Genomic DNA, 15,510 nt, shown 5'->3' on the forward strand with positions numbered 1-15,510 from the left:
GACGGCCAACAATGTTAAGCTGTTAATTCGATTCTATGAATGACATAAAATTATGTAAAATATGAAGTTATAATATTTAATTTTTAATTTTTGAAAAAAAAAAATAATTTGTATACTTGAAGAACTTCTTTTGAATACGCGAAACGAGTGAATAATATGAATATTATTCGTATTGAAATTGATAACAATAATAAAATGACGATATGGAAAGTTTTGTAATGTTCCGTTCAACTTTAAAATATCAATAACCTTGCTACAACGCATTCTCGATAGTGGATTGTATAATACTTTTTTTTGTGGTATTACAATACTAAATAGTAATTTAACAGTTTAATTTGTAATTTAAATATTTTACTCATATACCTAACTTAATCTTACTTCCTTATCTTCACCAAACACCTACAGAAAATGCTTAATTTTTTCAAATTCACAACCCCCCTCCAAATCCTTGTTGCGCCACTGGATAAATCAAATGATGATATATAGTATAACCTCAAATTGAAATAAAAGTCGCACAGTAAATGTGTCCAGGCCTTTTTAGCAGGTAGTGCACAAGATATATGTAAATGCAATACTGGGTAACCAAAAGGAAAAGAAAATACGATCTTCAAATTATGAAAAAAATCATTATTATCTTGTAATACGTATACAAATATAATCATAAATTTTCTTTATCTTTATTATAGTTATCAACGTCATTTTTCTGGAATCATAACTTTAAAGTAGCATTAATTGTTAATTAATTGTTAATTGTTAATAACGATTAAAGTCAAATTTTGCAAATCGTGTCATGCAATGCACGAGAGGCATGACCCGTGGACACACCTATGACTCATGCAATAATATTACCATATTCCAGTTAATATATTTTACAACCGGAACCACATTTCTTCTAGCTCGGTGTGCCTTAAGTTTGACGTTAAAACGGCACTGAAACGAGGATCGTAGAGAGACGGCACCACGGTAAGCGCACGTGCACAAGTTGAACGTAACATTATAGTAGTAGTAGAATTAGTAGTAATAGTAGACAGTAGACAGTAGTTGTAGGAGAAGCCGCGACCTCAAGCGCGCGGACGAGATTTTCAATAAATGGCGAGCGCGTCTGGTGACCAACGGCCAGTTGCACTGATTACCGGCACCACAGCCGGTTGCGGTGCGAAACGTAATTGTTGTCCGACGAGACAGTCTCGCGCTTGCCGCCGTTACGCATCATATTTATTACAACAGTAATCGTTTCGGTTCGAACGACGATCCCTCCGCCTGTGAAACGAACGAACGAACGAAGGCTGAAGGACCAACTGGAGACCGAGAGGAGCTTATTGCGAAAATAACGAAACGATGAAGTCCCCCGGGCCTGATCGGCCGCCGCTCACGATGCTCACAATGTTGTCCCTGGTCGTCGCTTCGGCAGCAGCCCTGAACACGGCGTATCGGGAGACATACACGGACGACGCGGTCATAATAGAAGGTAAGGGATGGCGACAAGTCGCTCGATTGGACACGTTCAATCAGTTAATACTCATCACAATTAATTCCCTTTTTCGACTACAGGTGTTATTGCCTTATTCGCTTATTTCTTTGTTGGTTACCTAGCTATACATAATTTTTTTTTACTTCATACATACGACTTTGAAACGCTTTATTTATATGTATTGTAATTTTAATTTACATTTTCCACATCATAATATTATGTATATTTTTATTTATATTTATTCGTAACTATTTCAAAACTGGTTTAGAGTTTTTTTTATAGGTTCGTTTTTTCGTTTCATTAGAACGCATACTTTTATATGCGAATTTGTAACCAGAGGCAAATTTAAAGCGATTTTCGCAAATTAATTTCCAAATTTTAATTTAGTCAAGACAACTCTTTGTTGGACACGAAGACAGATGTAATTATACTCGGTTTTATTTATACAAAAAATGTCATCATATCAATTTATATAATGTTTATTACAAATTAATTCATATCAAATTTAATTTAAATATGTTTTCTACGCTATAAATATATTTTTAAATTAATTCACATTAAAAAAACGGCTCATGTTTGAATAGTTGTTTTTTTATTCTATCATAACAACGTTCTATATTTTAATAATTTTATTTTGCAAAATGACATATTATTTATTATAATTAATTAAAATGTAACTAAAATAGGGCATATTTTTATTTTATTATTTACATAATTTAATAAGTACTTAGAAAAATAGTTGAAGTAAAAATGTTTGTTGTAACCATGTTGTTTTGAAATTTTAATACAATAATGTATAATGAAGAACATTTTTAATAATTGAATGTGTATAAAATATACATTACATTGTGATACAAAATCAAAAATTATATAATTAATACTTGCTTTAAAAAAAAAATACATAATTATTTGAATAAATGAATCATTATATTCCAAGTAATCCCAAAAACGTCATAAAGCATTTAATATGTAAATGTTTTAGTAAAGTGAATTAATTTATCTCATAATTTTATTCAAATTTATTTAAATCAACAAAAAATAATTTATTGAAAATAAGTGTATTAAATTGAATATGTTTGATATAAATATTGAGAGCAGATACGTTCCAAGTAAAATTTCAGATTTGAACTCGTCTGAGGTGTTAAGGTTCTGTACATATATAATTACCCAATTGTATAGTGTTTTATTTTAAGTGTTAAAAAACAACATTTAGTAGTTATAACTTTATTAAATATTTAGCAATTAAAAACGGTTGTGTTTTACTATTTCAATAAAGAAATCATAATATGTATTGTACATAAATGTTCATTTCATGTATATTTTATCACGATAGGTGGTTATCTGAGTAAAAAAAAACAGCAGTTATCCATTCAAGTCTACTACAATTGGATATTTTTTTTTTACAAATTTGGACGTGGAATGAGTAGATTGAATATAAAAATGTAAATATGAATTTATTTAAAATGAGGGCTAGTGATGTGATAAATGTAAAAAAACCTAATCGAAAATTACTATATTAAATGACTTACTCGGCCGATGCGAACACGTTGTCCTGCGTCAAGGTCGCCGGCCAATGAGACACAGGTTCAATGACAGCAATGAAGGCGGAGGCGGAGGCGGTGCAAAAAGTATTCGTTTGTTTACTTATGATTACAATATATTTATTTAACGGATTTGCTTGCGAAAATTAAATAACAGCTAATCGATTCTGTATATCAATAATTTCTATTCAATTTACTATCAAAATACGTGGGCGCATAAACTATATTAAATATTGTGATACGTGTACAGATTTAATGATATGCATAACATTAAGTTTGGTAATTTTTACGCGTTTAAGTGTGTATGCGCACGCAAATGCTGTTTGTTTTATGTAAATAAAAATTAACAAATTAATTAGAACTGTCCCACACGAGTCACTACCATCCTTAAGATACTTTCACAAAATTTTCAAATACATGAATATTAAACAATATACGATTACATATTTTTTTTTTAAAAAAATACATATTAATGAAAAGTAAATTAAAAATAGAAATGAGTTCGTTCACATTGTGTGACTCAGGGGCACTACAATTATATCGTTTTTGGTGACTTAGAGTCGAAAAAAATTAATAAATTATAGAATATTATTACCTACCTATTACTCGATCTGTAAGAAAAGTGTGCATGGATGGTTGAACAATAACGGTCACTTCACTGTGTTCGTCATGTTGATAATTTTTGAAATTATCAATATGACGAACACAGTGAAGTAACATATGACATTTTTAAGGTACGCTATACATTTGGTAAAATGTTATAAAATATATACTGGTTATTATCCATACATTTATGTAAGGATCAATTTGATTGAGATTTTCAAAACAATTTTTCCTCCTAAGTATTCATCGGATTTTAAATTATACTTTAAAAATACGTCAAGCCATTTAATAATTTTTTTTTTAAATAAATTTTAAAATTGAATTTTTACATCGAATTTAGATTGTTCTTTTGCCTCGGGATTAATATGTAAGAACAAATGTATAACCTGTTTATTACGTAAAATTACAGCCATCCATCAGACATCTCCGGCCGGATAGGTTAAATCCATTACTCAACATTCCTCCATGTACTTTGTACGAATTAAAACTCGTGTATCTATTTATACATACCACACACTCGCACACGAACACACACTATATAATATTATTATTCCACTCAACGTTTCGAAGTAAACTATTGACGGCACACCGAATGAATACGTACGAAATATTTTTATTTTATGACAGTTGTTACAATACGAGTGTTTGAAAAAATAGTCGGAAAACTCTCTATGTGCCTTCTTTATTTGAATAATGATCAATTTAATAATTTAAAATGTATGATTAAGTTTATTTTCTTGATTCTTATTATTTCCAGAATATGAAAATATTGATAAAATATTATTCAAAAATATGAATTATTTAAACCAAGTTTTTCTTATAAGTCACATATCTTTTAATTGTAAATAATAAAAAATATAGTATTTTATTTGTAACAAATAGTTTGTTTAAAATTTTAACAGATACCAGTAGACACCAGTTTATAACTCGTTAAAATTATTATGTTATTATTAGATATCATAACTGAATGATTAACAATATACTATTCAATAGTTATAATTCAATCGTATTTGTTGAATATTTCAAAAAGTTAGCCGGTTAATATGTTTTGTTGTAATGATACTCATTATTACTTTCATGTTAGGTAAGTATTATAACGAGCTAGTTTTTTAATTAAAATTGTTAAGTTTAGCAATGACCCATAGTCATACATATAATAAGCGTGTCAGATTGACATAAAGAACATTTCAGTTCTTTAATAAAACAACTTTTATTTCGAAAAAAATATAAATCGGATTGCTTGTTCAACAGGTCCTATGGTGTCATTATACTTATCAAATTCAACAATTACTTTACAATCGAATTTAATAGTAGGTATAAAAATATAAAAGTTCGTATACATACATTGGTTTCAACAAAAATTATTTAAATACGTTTTTATAAATATATAAAAAGTATATAAATTACATTATGGCAGGTTATTATCGTCAAATCTGAAATGTTCTCCGAATTTGGCCAATGCATATAGTTCATCAATTTCATTTATTCCAATTTTCCTTTCGAAGAAAATAAAATTATAATACTTTTTTATACTAATTACACATGTTTCTGTTAAAATGGGGAAAATATAGATTAAATTATAATGAACTAATTACTGCTACTTCTGTTTTCGATAGATTTCCGTTTTAATAATTTTTATTTTTTTGACGAAAAACAAGGTAATCACTGTATAACTTTCAGTGTCATTAGATTTTAACTTGTAAATATGTAGGTGATGGAGTGACGGTTAAATAAGTACATGTATGTAGATTTGATGGTCGTCTTGACACTAGACAAAAATAATAAGTATTCATTTCGAATATAAAATGTTGCCAAAATATCAATAAGATCGAGAATTTTTAATACTCAAGTTTTAAATGTTTTTTTTATTTGAATATAAATTGAGTAGTATAGATATCCCGGTATGTATTAGCTATTTATTTGCGTATACTGTTAATATTAGCGATTCATAGAACTAGACACTATAGTAGTAAAATATAAGAATTGCTTTATTATATAAGCAGTAGGTAGGTGTATCTATACGTACCCATATATATGGAAAGTATAATAGTTTGTGTTCAAAATAAATATTTGCGAACGGATGGTATCATGCATATTTAGTTTGCTTTTTCATACGGTTCTTTGTCATCAGATCACTGTGATAAAATGAGCAGAAATTAAAATTATTTATTTGAGATGGAAGCTAATGTCAGGCCGTAATGATCAGATATAGTAAACCTGAAATATGACTCGTCTAAAAGAATTCTTTGTTTGTCGAACCGGTGGATTGTGTGTTTTAGTTAATATCCTTCATGTACATAGAAAAGAAAATAAACGCAGAAAATTACTCAAACCAAAGACGATTTTCTTGCATATGTTTTTGGCTATATAGGTACGCTAATTGAACAAACACCATCCGAAATAAAATAAATGTGCAAAATCGAAGGTGTGGACACAGTCGCCTACGTAGATACACAATAATACACACATTGTAATGTCTACCGACCACCACTCGCGTAGCCTTCAACTTTATATGTATAGACATTTAAATATATGTATGTAATATATGATATGGTCAACATAAATAATTTTATAAATCAAATACGCAATCATTGGATAAAAATTCACATTGTCATACGGCTATGGCTTGAATCGAGTAGTCGTATATAATATAAATAACATTGATAATAGTCAATCTAACTAGAGTCAATCGCATTCATGTTCGTGGAAAGATTTATTTTTAATATCACGTAGCTATATCTATTAAGTCTAAACTTATTAATAATAGTTTCTATAAAACATATTTCATAGCTTACAAAATAAAATATTATCTCTTATATTATAAAATATACTAAATACAATGCTTCATATATAATACACTGTTTGGATAGTTGATCTAATACTGTATTTATCGTGAAAATATTGCTTATTAAAATTAAATAAAACTCGGAGCACATTTTAATTTTTAATTTAATAACCTCATACAATAAGTGAGTAATATTGTGTGTATATAGTATGTGTATGTAATTATGTAGTGTGTATATTGTATCATATTATATGGTTATTGTTTGACTATGTTTTTTCTATATTAATAAAAAAAATATTAAAAAACGACGTTACTATTTTACGTTTTTACGTTTTTACATTTTAACCATTAAAACGGTGACATAGAATTTGGAGAAAACATGATAAATATGTATATTACCTTTTTATAAATACTATGTATTACTATACTTGCTTGACAATCTTCCATGTACCCCACCGAAAATCCACGTGATTTTTTTCTCCAAATTAACCGTTTTCATTTTATTCGTGTATTGAGTACAAAGATGTCTGGGAGTTGTTTTTGCGGATTATATGCTGTGATTATTCGTAATTTTTATTTTGCGCAGTGAAATAACCAACAAAATCGAATAAATAAATACGAAAACATAAATTTATTTATATACTTGTATTTATAATATATGTGCATAACATCCCCTCTAGAAACAGAGCATGTGGACGGTATCATGTGGTTGTGTATGGTGTGTACTATAGAGTATAATGACCCACGTCGACTGTTCAACTTTTGATATAGGTAGTATAATATTATTGCGAATGACCAGTTTGGTAAATATTTAAAGTGTAAAAAAAAACACAAAGTGACAGAGTCCAAGAGTTGAATGTTTATATATTTATACATATTAACTTCTGCAGCTGAGAAATAAAAAACATAATATACGGAAATATTGTTAAAAATACATTAAGAAAAGGCATGAAAATTTATGAGTTTAGATGTGACCCACGGAGTGTGTGGGCATTTTGGTAGAAATGTAATTGGTTTTATTCGGGAACATCTATTATGTGTATGTGTGTGTGTGTGTGTGTGTGTGTGTGTGTGTATATATGCGTTGTGTGTACATAGTACATCGAGAACCGGAACAAAAGTGAATTTTATAAACAAGTATTATAGGTTATATGGTAGATCCCAGGTTAGCTTTAAAAATCGTATTAAATTTTTAATTATGAAACGTTGTTAACCTATTTTTTATTACCAATTTTTTACAATCTTCGTACCTGAAGTAAAAAAATCCATACAGTAGACGTTCGACCAATATAACGTTAGTTTAAACGTATTTGTGAAGGAAATATTTTCAAAAAAATGGCTCTTTAGTCCATTATATCTAAAATCATCTGATAACATAAGTCATCAAAACAATCTCAAATGGGTGGTGTGTAGGTATATACACAATAAGATCATTATTTCTGTCTGCCCTGCCGGAAGTAAATATATTGTAAAATAGAGATGTATATTAACCATAGGCGGATAAACTGTAATTAAGTACTTATTATTCTTCAAAATGTCTCGTATTTTTTATTGTAAACGAATTCGACAAAACTGAGTTGATATTAAGTTTGTTCCTACACGGAATTTGGGATTAGTTGCTGACTAGTCCGTGATTGATTTACTGCGCATGCGTTCATTAGGATTGATCACGGACTCTGAGCTCTGTTGGAACGCTTTTCGGATTTTCAACTATAAGATATGAGATTGATAATAAATTAGTAAAATTAAATTGCGATTTAAATAAAAAAAGTTCATAATATATACATATCTTCCATTTTAAATTTTTTAGATACATAGTATAAACGTTAATAATATGTATTTGTATATATATATTGTATTTATAATATATTTATATTATAATAGTATATTTATTGTATACTATATACAGGGCCGGAACTACGGGGTGGAAGACAGGGATTCATCCCCGGGCATAACATTTTAGAGGGTGTAATTTTCGTAATTATTATCAACTAATTTGATATTTTTTACTTCGTTTAATACTATAATTAGGTTAAAACTCAATAAGTACGATTGTATATAGATTATAAGAACACAATTTATTTGAGTATTTGTTTATTAGTCTATGGACAGGGCGTAATTTTAACATTTTACCCGGACGTAAAAATTCCTAGTTCCATCTCTGACTATATATAGTTTATGTCGTGAAACAAAAAAATTATTGATAAACGTTACATGAAAATTCAAACGCGAAAAATTGATAATATGAGTAATAAATGTGATAACAGTTTCTCTGACTATTAGTCCCCGTCGGAATCAGCGGACTGTTTTGATAGTCTACAACCAATCCTTAAACTGGTCTAATGACGTGTGGAACAAGCGTTTGAGTTTGAGTTTGCGTTTAGGGTGTGTTGGAACGCGAAAAATATACTGCGCATGCTCCCACCAGTTCTATGATAGTTTGACCGCGTTGGAACAAACCTATTGTCAATCAAACAATTTTATTTTACTCGTACCTCAATAATTTATAATATTTAATTTTTTTTCGAAAACTGATAGTAATTCACGAATACACTATTATTGTTTAAAAAGAACTTGATTTAATACATTTTATTATATGGTAATGGACGCTTAGACACCATGAAATAAGATCAAAGTGTGGCTGGTATTCCGGTGTGAGCGGTTTCGCAGAATTATAACCGAAAGACGAATATTTTGTTTATAACATTCTGGTAGCATCCCGTGTCAAGCTGTACCTACATCATGTTATACATGTATTTATTTATAATACATTAATTATATATTACACGGTACAGCTAATTATTCAACACGGAAAATGCAACTTGAGCGAAAAAAAAATAATGAATTCGTACACTCAAATAATATGATATAGGCGTACAATATAACACGTGTATACGTATAACTTATGTTTATTATATATACAGTGTACACATATATTTGTTGCATAAAATAAAGGTGTATAATATTTTACACCAGAGGCGTTTTCTCATTTTAATTAAATTGCGTGGCGCTACGGTGGTCCGTTTTCGCATGATTAATCGAACTGGGTTATTGCCCGGCACTATTACACCCATATAATCATCGTTAATTAATTTCACGAATGAATCATGGAGAAATCACACACGGACAGAGATCGTCTTACGTTCTAGGGAAAATTGTTTATACATTTATAACAACAAATTTGTCTTGTATATAAATAATAAATAAAATTTCAAAATATATTGAATACATGACGGGTAATACACATGTGAGTGCAGAGCATATAAGTACATAAACATAGCATTATTCTCATTCGAAGTGACAGGGTGTAAGGTTTATTCCCCTCTTTAAATTTAATGTGTGCAATATATGATTTTTGTCAAACGACGGAAAAAATAAGAAAAGTTTTACATTTACATAATGCAAAATGTCAAACTCTCCGTACATTGTGGTTATTTTAATCGAGATATCCAATAGGTTGTGAGTAAACATATGCATGTATACGATGGTTTTCTATTTATCTTACCTCGTTTTTTAATGGAATTAGAATTGAAATTATAAAATATTATATTACCGCCACGTTCAATATATTAAAATATGATTTTTTCTTCTAAATACATTACGAACAAAGTAGCGTCACGTAAAGGCTTTTTATTGCACGTCACCAGATAGCTAAGTTTATATATATATATATATATATATATACGCCTCGAACCGGTCTCGATAACACAAAGTGCGCAGACGATCATTTTTTAAAATATCATATTATTCAATGTCATCGAGACCGTTTTTTTTTCGTTCATCCGCATGTAACTCTATAGTTTTGCCAAACGTCTTATACATCAAACATACATTATTATACTATTATTATTATTATTATTATTGATTAGTGTTCGTGATAAAATAACGACGATTCAGTTAGGACGATTTGTGTTAGGTATACTCACCAGCATTTTTATGTTAACTATAAGGTGTATATATTAAACATAAAATTATTTTATTTATATCTATTTTATATTTATACGTTTTCGATGTCGTAATGCACATTTATAACTGTCGATGTGGTAGTTCGATATCGATAACCTAACACAGATTTTGTTACCGATAACATTGTTTTAATTGTTGTTAGCGTATCCAGTGGATCAGACACTCAACCTTAACAACAACAGTCCTACGAGCGGTAGTAACATTGATGCCTTCAGGACAAGGAGGACGAAAAGACAGAATTCGTGGTCGATGGTGTCGGGTCCGTGTCTAACGAGCAGAGGCACACTGGGCAAGTGTACGAGCTTCCGATTATGTTATCCGTACATCAAATTTTCTGATTATCAAACATGGGACTCGTGGGTAATGGGCATGTACGACACGTGCACGTATATAAGTCATGACCACAGACAGGTAAAGTCATGTTGATGAACATTATATCATGTTAAATCTTAGTACATCAACTGGGAAACGGAAAACGACCCATCAATTTCATTTTCATTGATCATTTCGATAATGATATAGACCAGCAGTTTCCAAATTTTTTTGGATTACGTATCCCCAAAACAAAAAAAAAATAATCAGGCCTCCTAATAAAATATTTCTTATTATTTAAATATAAGTAAGTTTATGTCGATCGAAAAATAAATATATGATAGTGTAATATACAAGGGGGAGACGCATCTCACAGTTTGAGAATCGCTGGTATAGACATTAAGCAGGACGTTATTATCAACACTATTTTTCTCCACATGTTATACCAATTCAAATTAAAAACACAATGAAATGCACTTTGCTCGTTTTGGTTTTTTTTTTTTAGAAAAACAGTAATAATAATTTGACTTTGTTGTCAATACATACACACACAGTATATTTTTACGAGTATTTCCGATTTTTTGGTTAAAAATATTAACGTTAATTTCCTATAATTTTTCTAATAAACATTAAATTATTTAAACTACTATTGCAACTTTCCGATCATCTGTCTTATGAGCATAAGAGCACTAATATTGACCCTTCTTTCTCCTTCTAAATTTGAGCCTTGTTTCCTTAAAAATTTCACTATTGTATATTATTACATATTAGATATTACTTTGTATTATTATTATATTCATAACAAAGGGGTTCGTCCCGTATTGTAAAATAAAAAAATATAAATTACCTTGCACTAAATTAACATTAATAACAGTTTTCAAAATTACATTTTTCCGCAGTTAAAATATCAAATTTATTTTGAAAAAAATCGCCACCATCCTCAAAACAGTAGTACCATAGATATATAATCCATTGTCATTTAGGTGTTCGGCGTGTGTTGCGATCACCCAAGTATCATTGGCGAAAGTCACAAAGAGGACGGAAGACCTCCACAGCCGCCGGCCATGGCTGTGCCGCCGAATTGGCCACCACCGTTACCGACACACCCTCCGGATCATACTATACCACCAGTACCAACTCACCCGCCGTCCACAACATTAGCACCCACTTATAAGCCGATGCCACCGTCTTCAGCAAAACCTCCGATGAAACCACCGACTATACCGCCGTGGCCGCCACAACAAAACTTCAACACCACCACCTCAACCACAATGACTATCACCTCCACTACCAATAAGCCAACTAACGTGAACAACGAAGACGACGGATATGGATCTCAGTGTGGCTTGAAGAACGGTCCTCAGGATCAAGAGAGGATTGTCGGTGGTCAAAACGCGGACCCTGGAGAATGGCCATGGATCGTAAGTATAAAATACAGTAATATCAGTGGCATCAATTTGTGATAAATAATAATATAAATAAGTATACGCACTACGATAAACATAATATTTTAATAAAATGGTCCGAAAATATCACGATAAAATATGTATGTCGCATCCACTTAATGAAGTCGCTCATTTCATGAAGTGGACATCCACTTTATGAAATGTTTCCATTTAGTGAAAATGACTTTTTATTACACTGTATGGACAATTTTTTGACCTTTTCATGAAGTGAATGAAATTCATTTTATCCACATTGTGTAAAATTATTATAAGATACGAGTACTTTTAGTATTAAGTAATTGTACGATTTGCACTAGGTAATTGTGTATAAAATGAATATAAAAAAAAGTTGCTTGATATAAATCGTAACTTGAACATTGTATAAACTAGTTCGTCAGTCTATCAGGTAATGAAAAGATAAGATATCAAAATGATTGTATAGATACACAGTCATGTACAGATAGTGTATGATCCCGTTGACAATACTCTGTAAGTTTGTCTTATACCAGTTGTTAGTAGTTGTTAACTAGTAAAGTTAAACACATTATTTTATGTATAATGGAAACTATATTATTTTATGAGAAATTACAAGAATATCATATTACGAAGTCGAAGAAAAGACCTTTAAATCAAGAAGAACAAATAAAAATTATCACGGAGATAGAAGATGCTAAAACTAAAACGTAAGAATTTAACTAAATAAATAAATAACAATAATAAAAAGTTACTGAGAATAATAATACAAATTAAATAAAAAAAATAATAAAAAGTTACTGAGAATAATAATACAAATTAAACTTAAAATGTATAATGACTACAGTGCGAATTTGTTTCATGACTAAAGAGCGGATGTTAATGCATTTATCATATTTTTAATAACATCTATATTAATGCAGAGTAAGATAAAAATTTGTTTCATCCTCAAAGAATTCAAATTTATCAATTTAATTTTACATATTTTTTGCACATATGTTCGATTTTTGCTTTTTATACTTTTTTAATTTCACGATTTTATTATATTTTTATGTTGCCATAACTCTTAACCATGTAACCATGTAAAAATAAATAATAAAATAAAAAATAAAGTTTAAGAAAATGTATAATTTAACTTTCATTAAGGCTGTATTATATTATATTATTACCCAATACCAAAAATAATAGTATTTAATAATAATTTTACACAATGTTGATAAAATTAATTTCATCCACTACATGAAAAGGTCAAACAATTGTTCATATAGTGTAATAAAAAGTCATTTTCACTAAATGGATACATTTCATGAAGTGGATGTTCACTTCATGGAATGAGCGATTTCATTAAGTGGATGCGACATATATAATATTGACTTATAATCTAAGGAAATTGGTGAAACGAGGTCAATCGTCTGAAGTAGATAGTAGATATCTAAATTTATAATTTAATTTTCCGATGCTCATTGCACATTATAGTACAGTCTATATACTATATAGCAGGGATGGCCAATTTGTGGCTCGCGAGCCACGTGTGGCTCTTGTCATTGTTAGATGCAGCTCGCGCTTTATTAATTAAAATTTACTTATCATATTATTATTTTGAATTTTAATTTTATAGGTTTAAATTTATAAAATATTATCAAATTACTTAAAATTTATTTTTATTTTTCTTGTATTTGACTCTTGGAATTATTATATTTATCTGTATGGCTCGTGAACCTATTCATGTTAGCTACCCCTGCTTTATAGTATAGTAAAGATATCATTTATTTATACATACGAGTACATACTACATGGTCGTAAAATTGTATATGTTCCAATATAGTGAAACCGATTGTTTCACATTGTAATTTTATCTTTTGTTGTACGTTCAATCTTATTGTCCAACAGTAGATAGTCTTTGACGGTCAAATCCGATCGATGGCTGGGATAGTAATTCGTACATACTGATAATATTTAGTGTTAATTCAAGAATAAGATAAAGATCAGCAGTAACAATGGTTTGTTAAGGAGTTCTCAAAAATATCTGTACGATGAGTAACGTGGTGTCACGACAATGACGAGTTGTGAATTTTTTTTTTTTTTTTTATTAGCTTTATGTTATAATTTGTGTTCACAATTATTATCATAATTAAAAAAAATATGTAACATTTTAGGTGGCTATATTTAATGCAGGTAGACATTTTTGCGGAGGATCTCTGATCGACGACACGCACGTGTTAACTGCTGCTCATTGCGTTGCTCAGTGAGTGTAAAAAAAAAACACCAGATTTCGTCGATTACATTTTTTAAATCATTTAATTACATTTATTTGCAGTATGAGTTCGTGGGACGTGGCCCGTTTGACCGCAAATTTGGGAGATTATAATATCAAAAGCAAGTCAGATACAAAACATTTGGAAAGGAAAATCAAAAGAGTAGTCCGGCACAAAGGTTTCGATCAAAGAACTCTGGTTAGTGACAATGCTGTGCATAATAAGTTCAATAATACTTAGGGTTTTTTTAATGGTCCAATGATTATAGTATAATGACATCGCGCTCTTGACTTTGGACAAACCCGTGAAGTTCTCCAAACAAGTGCATCCGATATGTTTGCCGATAGGTAGATCTATGTACGCCGGACAAACTGCCACTGTCATTGGTTGGGGCAGCTTGAGAGAGAGTAATTTATTCAAGAGCTTACAGTTAAAACGGTCTATGATATCAACGGATCCCTTTTCTGTTTTAAGGTGGCCCACAACCAGCGGTTTTGCAAAAAGTTAATGTACCGGTATGGACAAATCAAGAGTGCAAGTATAAGTATGGAGCCGCAGCTCCAGGTGGAATTGTAGACCATTTCTTATGCGCTGGAAAAGCGGCCAGAGACTCGTGCAGCGTGAGTATAAACAAAAGAAAACCCGTAATGCATCGCAATTTGATATTTAATTTACTATAAATAAATTAGTTATGTGACCTCAATGACATACTGCAATGGGTCTTAGGTGAGAAAATATAATCAAGTAAATGTGATGTGACCAACGAGAGTAAAATACGAATATGAATTCTATATTTTTATTTTCACCCAATAAGTATATACAATTTTATCCGGGACTTATTTTCGATATACGACTATATAATATAACGTGCGATTATAGTTTTTTTTTTCAATAAATAAAAATTATTATGTTTCTATTAAAACAGGGTGATAGCGGAGGTCCTTTGATGCTTAACGACGGTAAATGGACCCAAGTAGGAATTGTCAGTTGGGGAATAGGTTGTGGAAAAGGCCAGTATCCAGGAGTATACACCAGAGTAACAAGTTTTATGAATTGGATAACAAAAAACTTGAAAACGTAAATCAGTATTATACAGATAATGTACCGTGTTCATGTATTTTGGTTAATTATTTGATTTTTTCATGTATATATTTAATTA

The 15,510-nt window shown here is 30.0% G+C and overlaps 1 protein-coding gene across 1 annotated transcript; it reads left to right on the forward strand.

Moving 5' to 3' along the window:
- The first annotated feature begins 1,055 nt into the window (after positions 1-1,055).
- On the forward strand, positions 1,056-15,488 carry LOC112681980 (proclotting enzyme-like). The gene is made up of 8 exons (XM_025552377.1): positions 1,056-1,468; positions 10,509-10,777; positions 11,662-12,099; positions 14,253-14,341; positions 14,414-14,549; positions 14,620-14,758; positions 14,826-14,971; positions 15,277-15,488. The coding sequence occupies exons 1-8, from the start codon at positions 1,339-1,341 to the stop codon at positions 15,430-15,432; spliced, it is 1,503 nt and encodes a 500-aa protein (XP_025408162.1). The 5' UTR covers positions 1,056-1,338; the 3' UTR covers positions 15,433-15,488.
- Positions 15,489-15,510: the final 22 nt, after the last annotated feature.

This window comes from Sipha flava, unplaced genomic scaffold (genome assembly GCF_003268045.1).
Source record: "Sipha flava isolate LNK unplaced genomic scaffold, YSA_version1 1_pilon_pilon, whole genome shotgun sequence".
In the NCBI taxonomy this organism is placed as follows: Eukaryota; Metazoa; Arthropoda; class Insecta; order Hemiptera; family Aphididae; genus Sipha; species Sipha flava.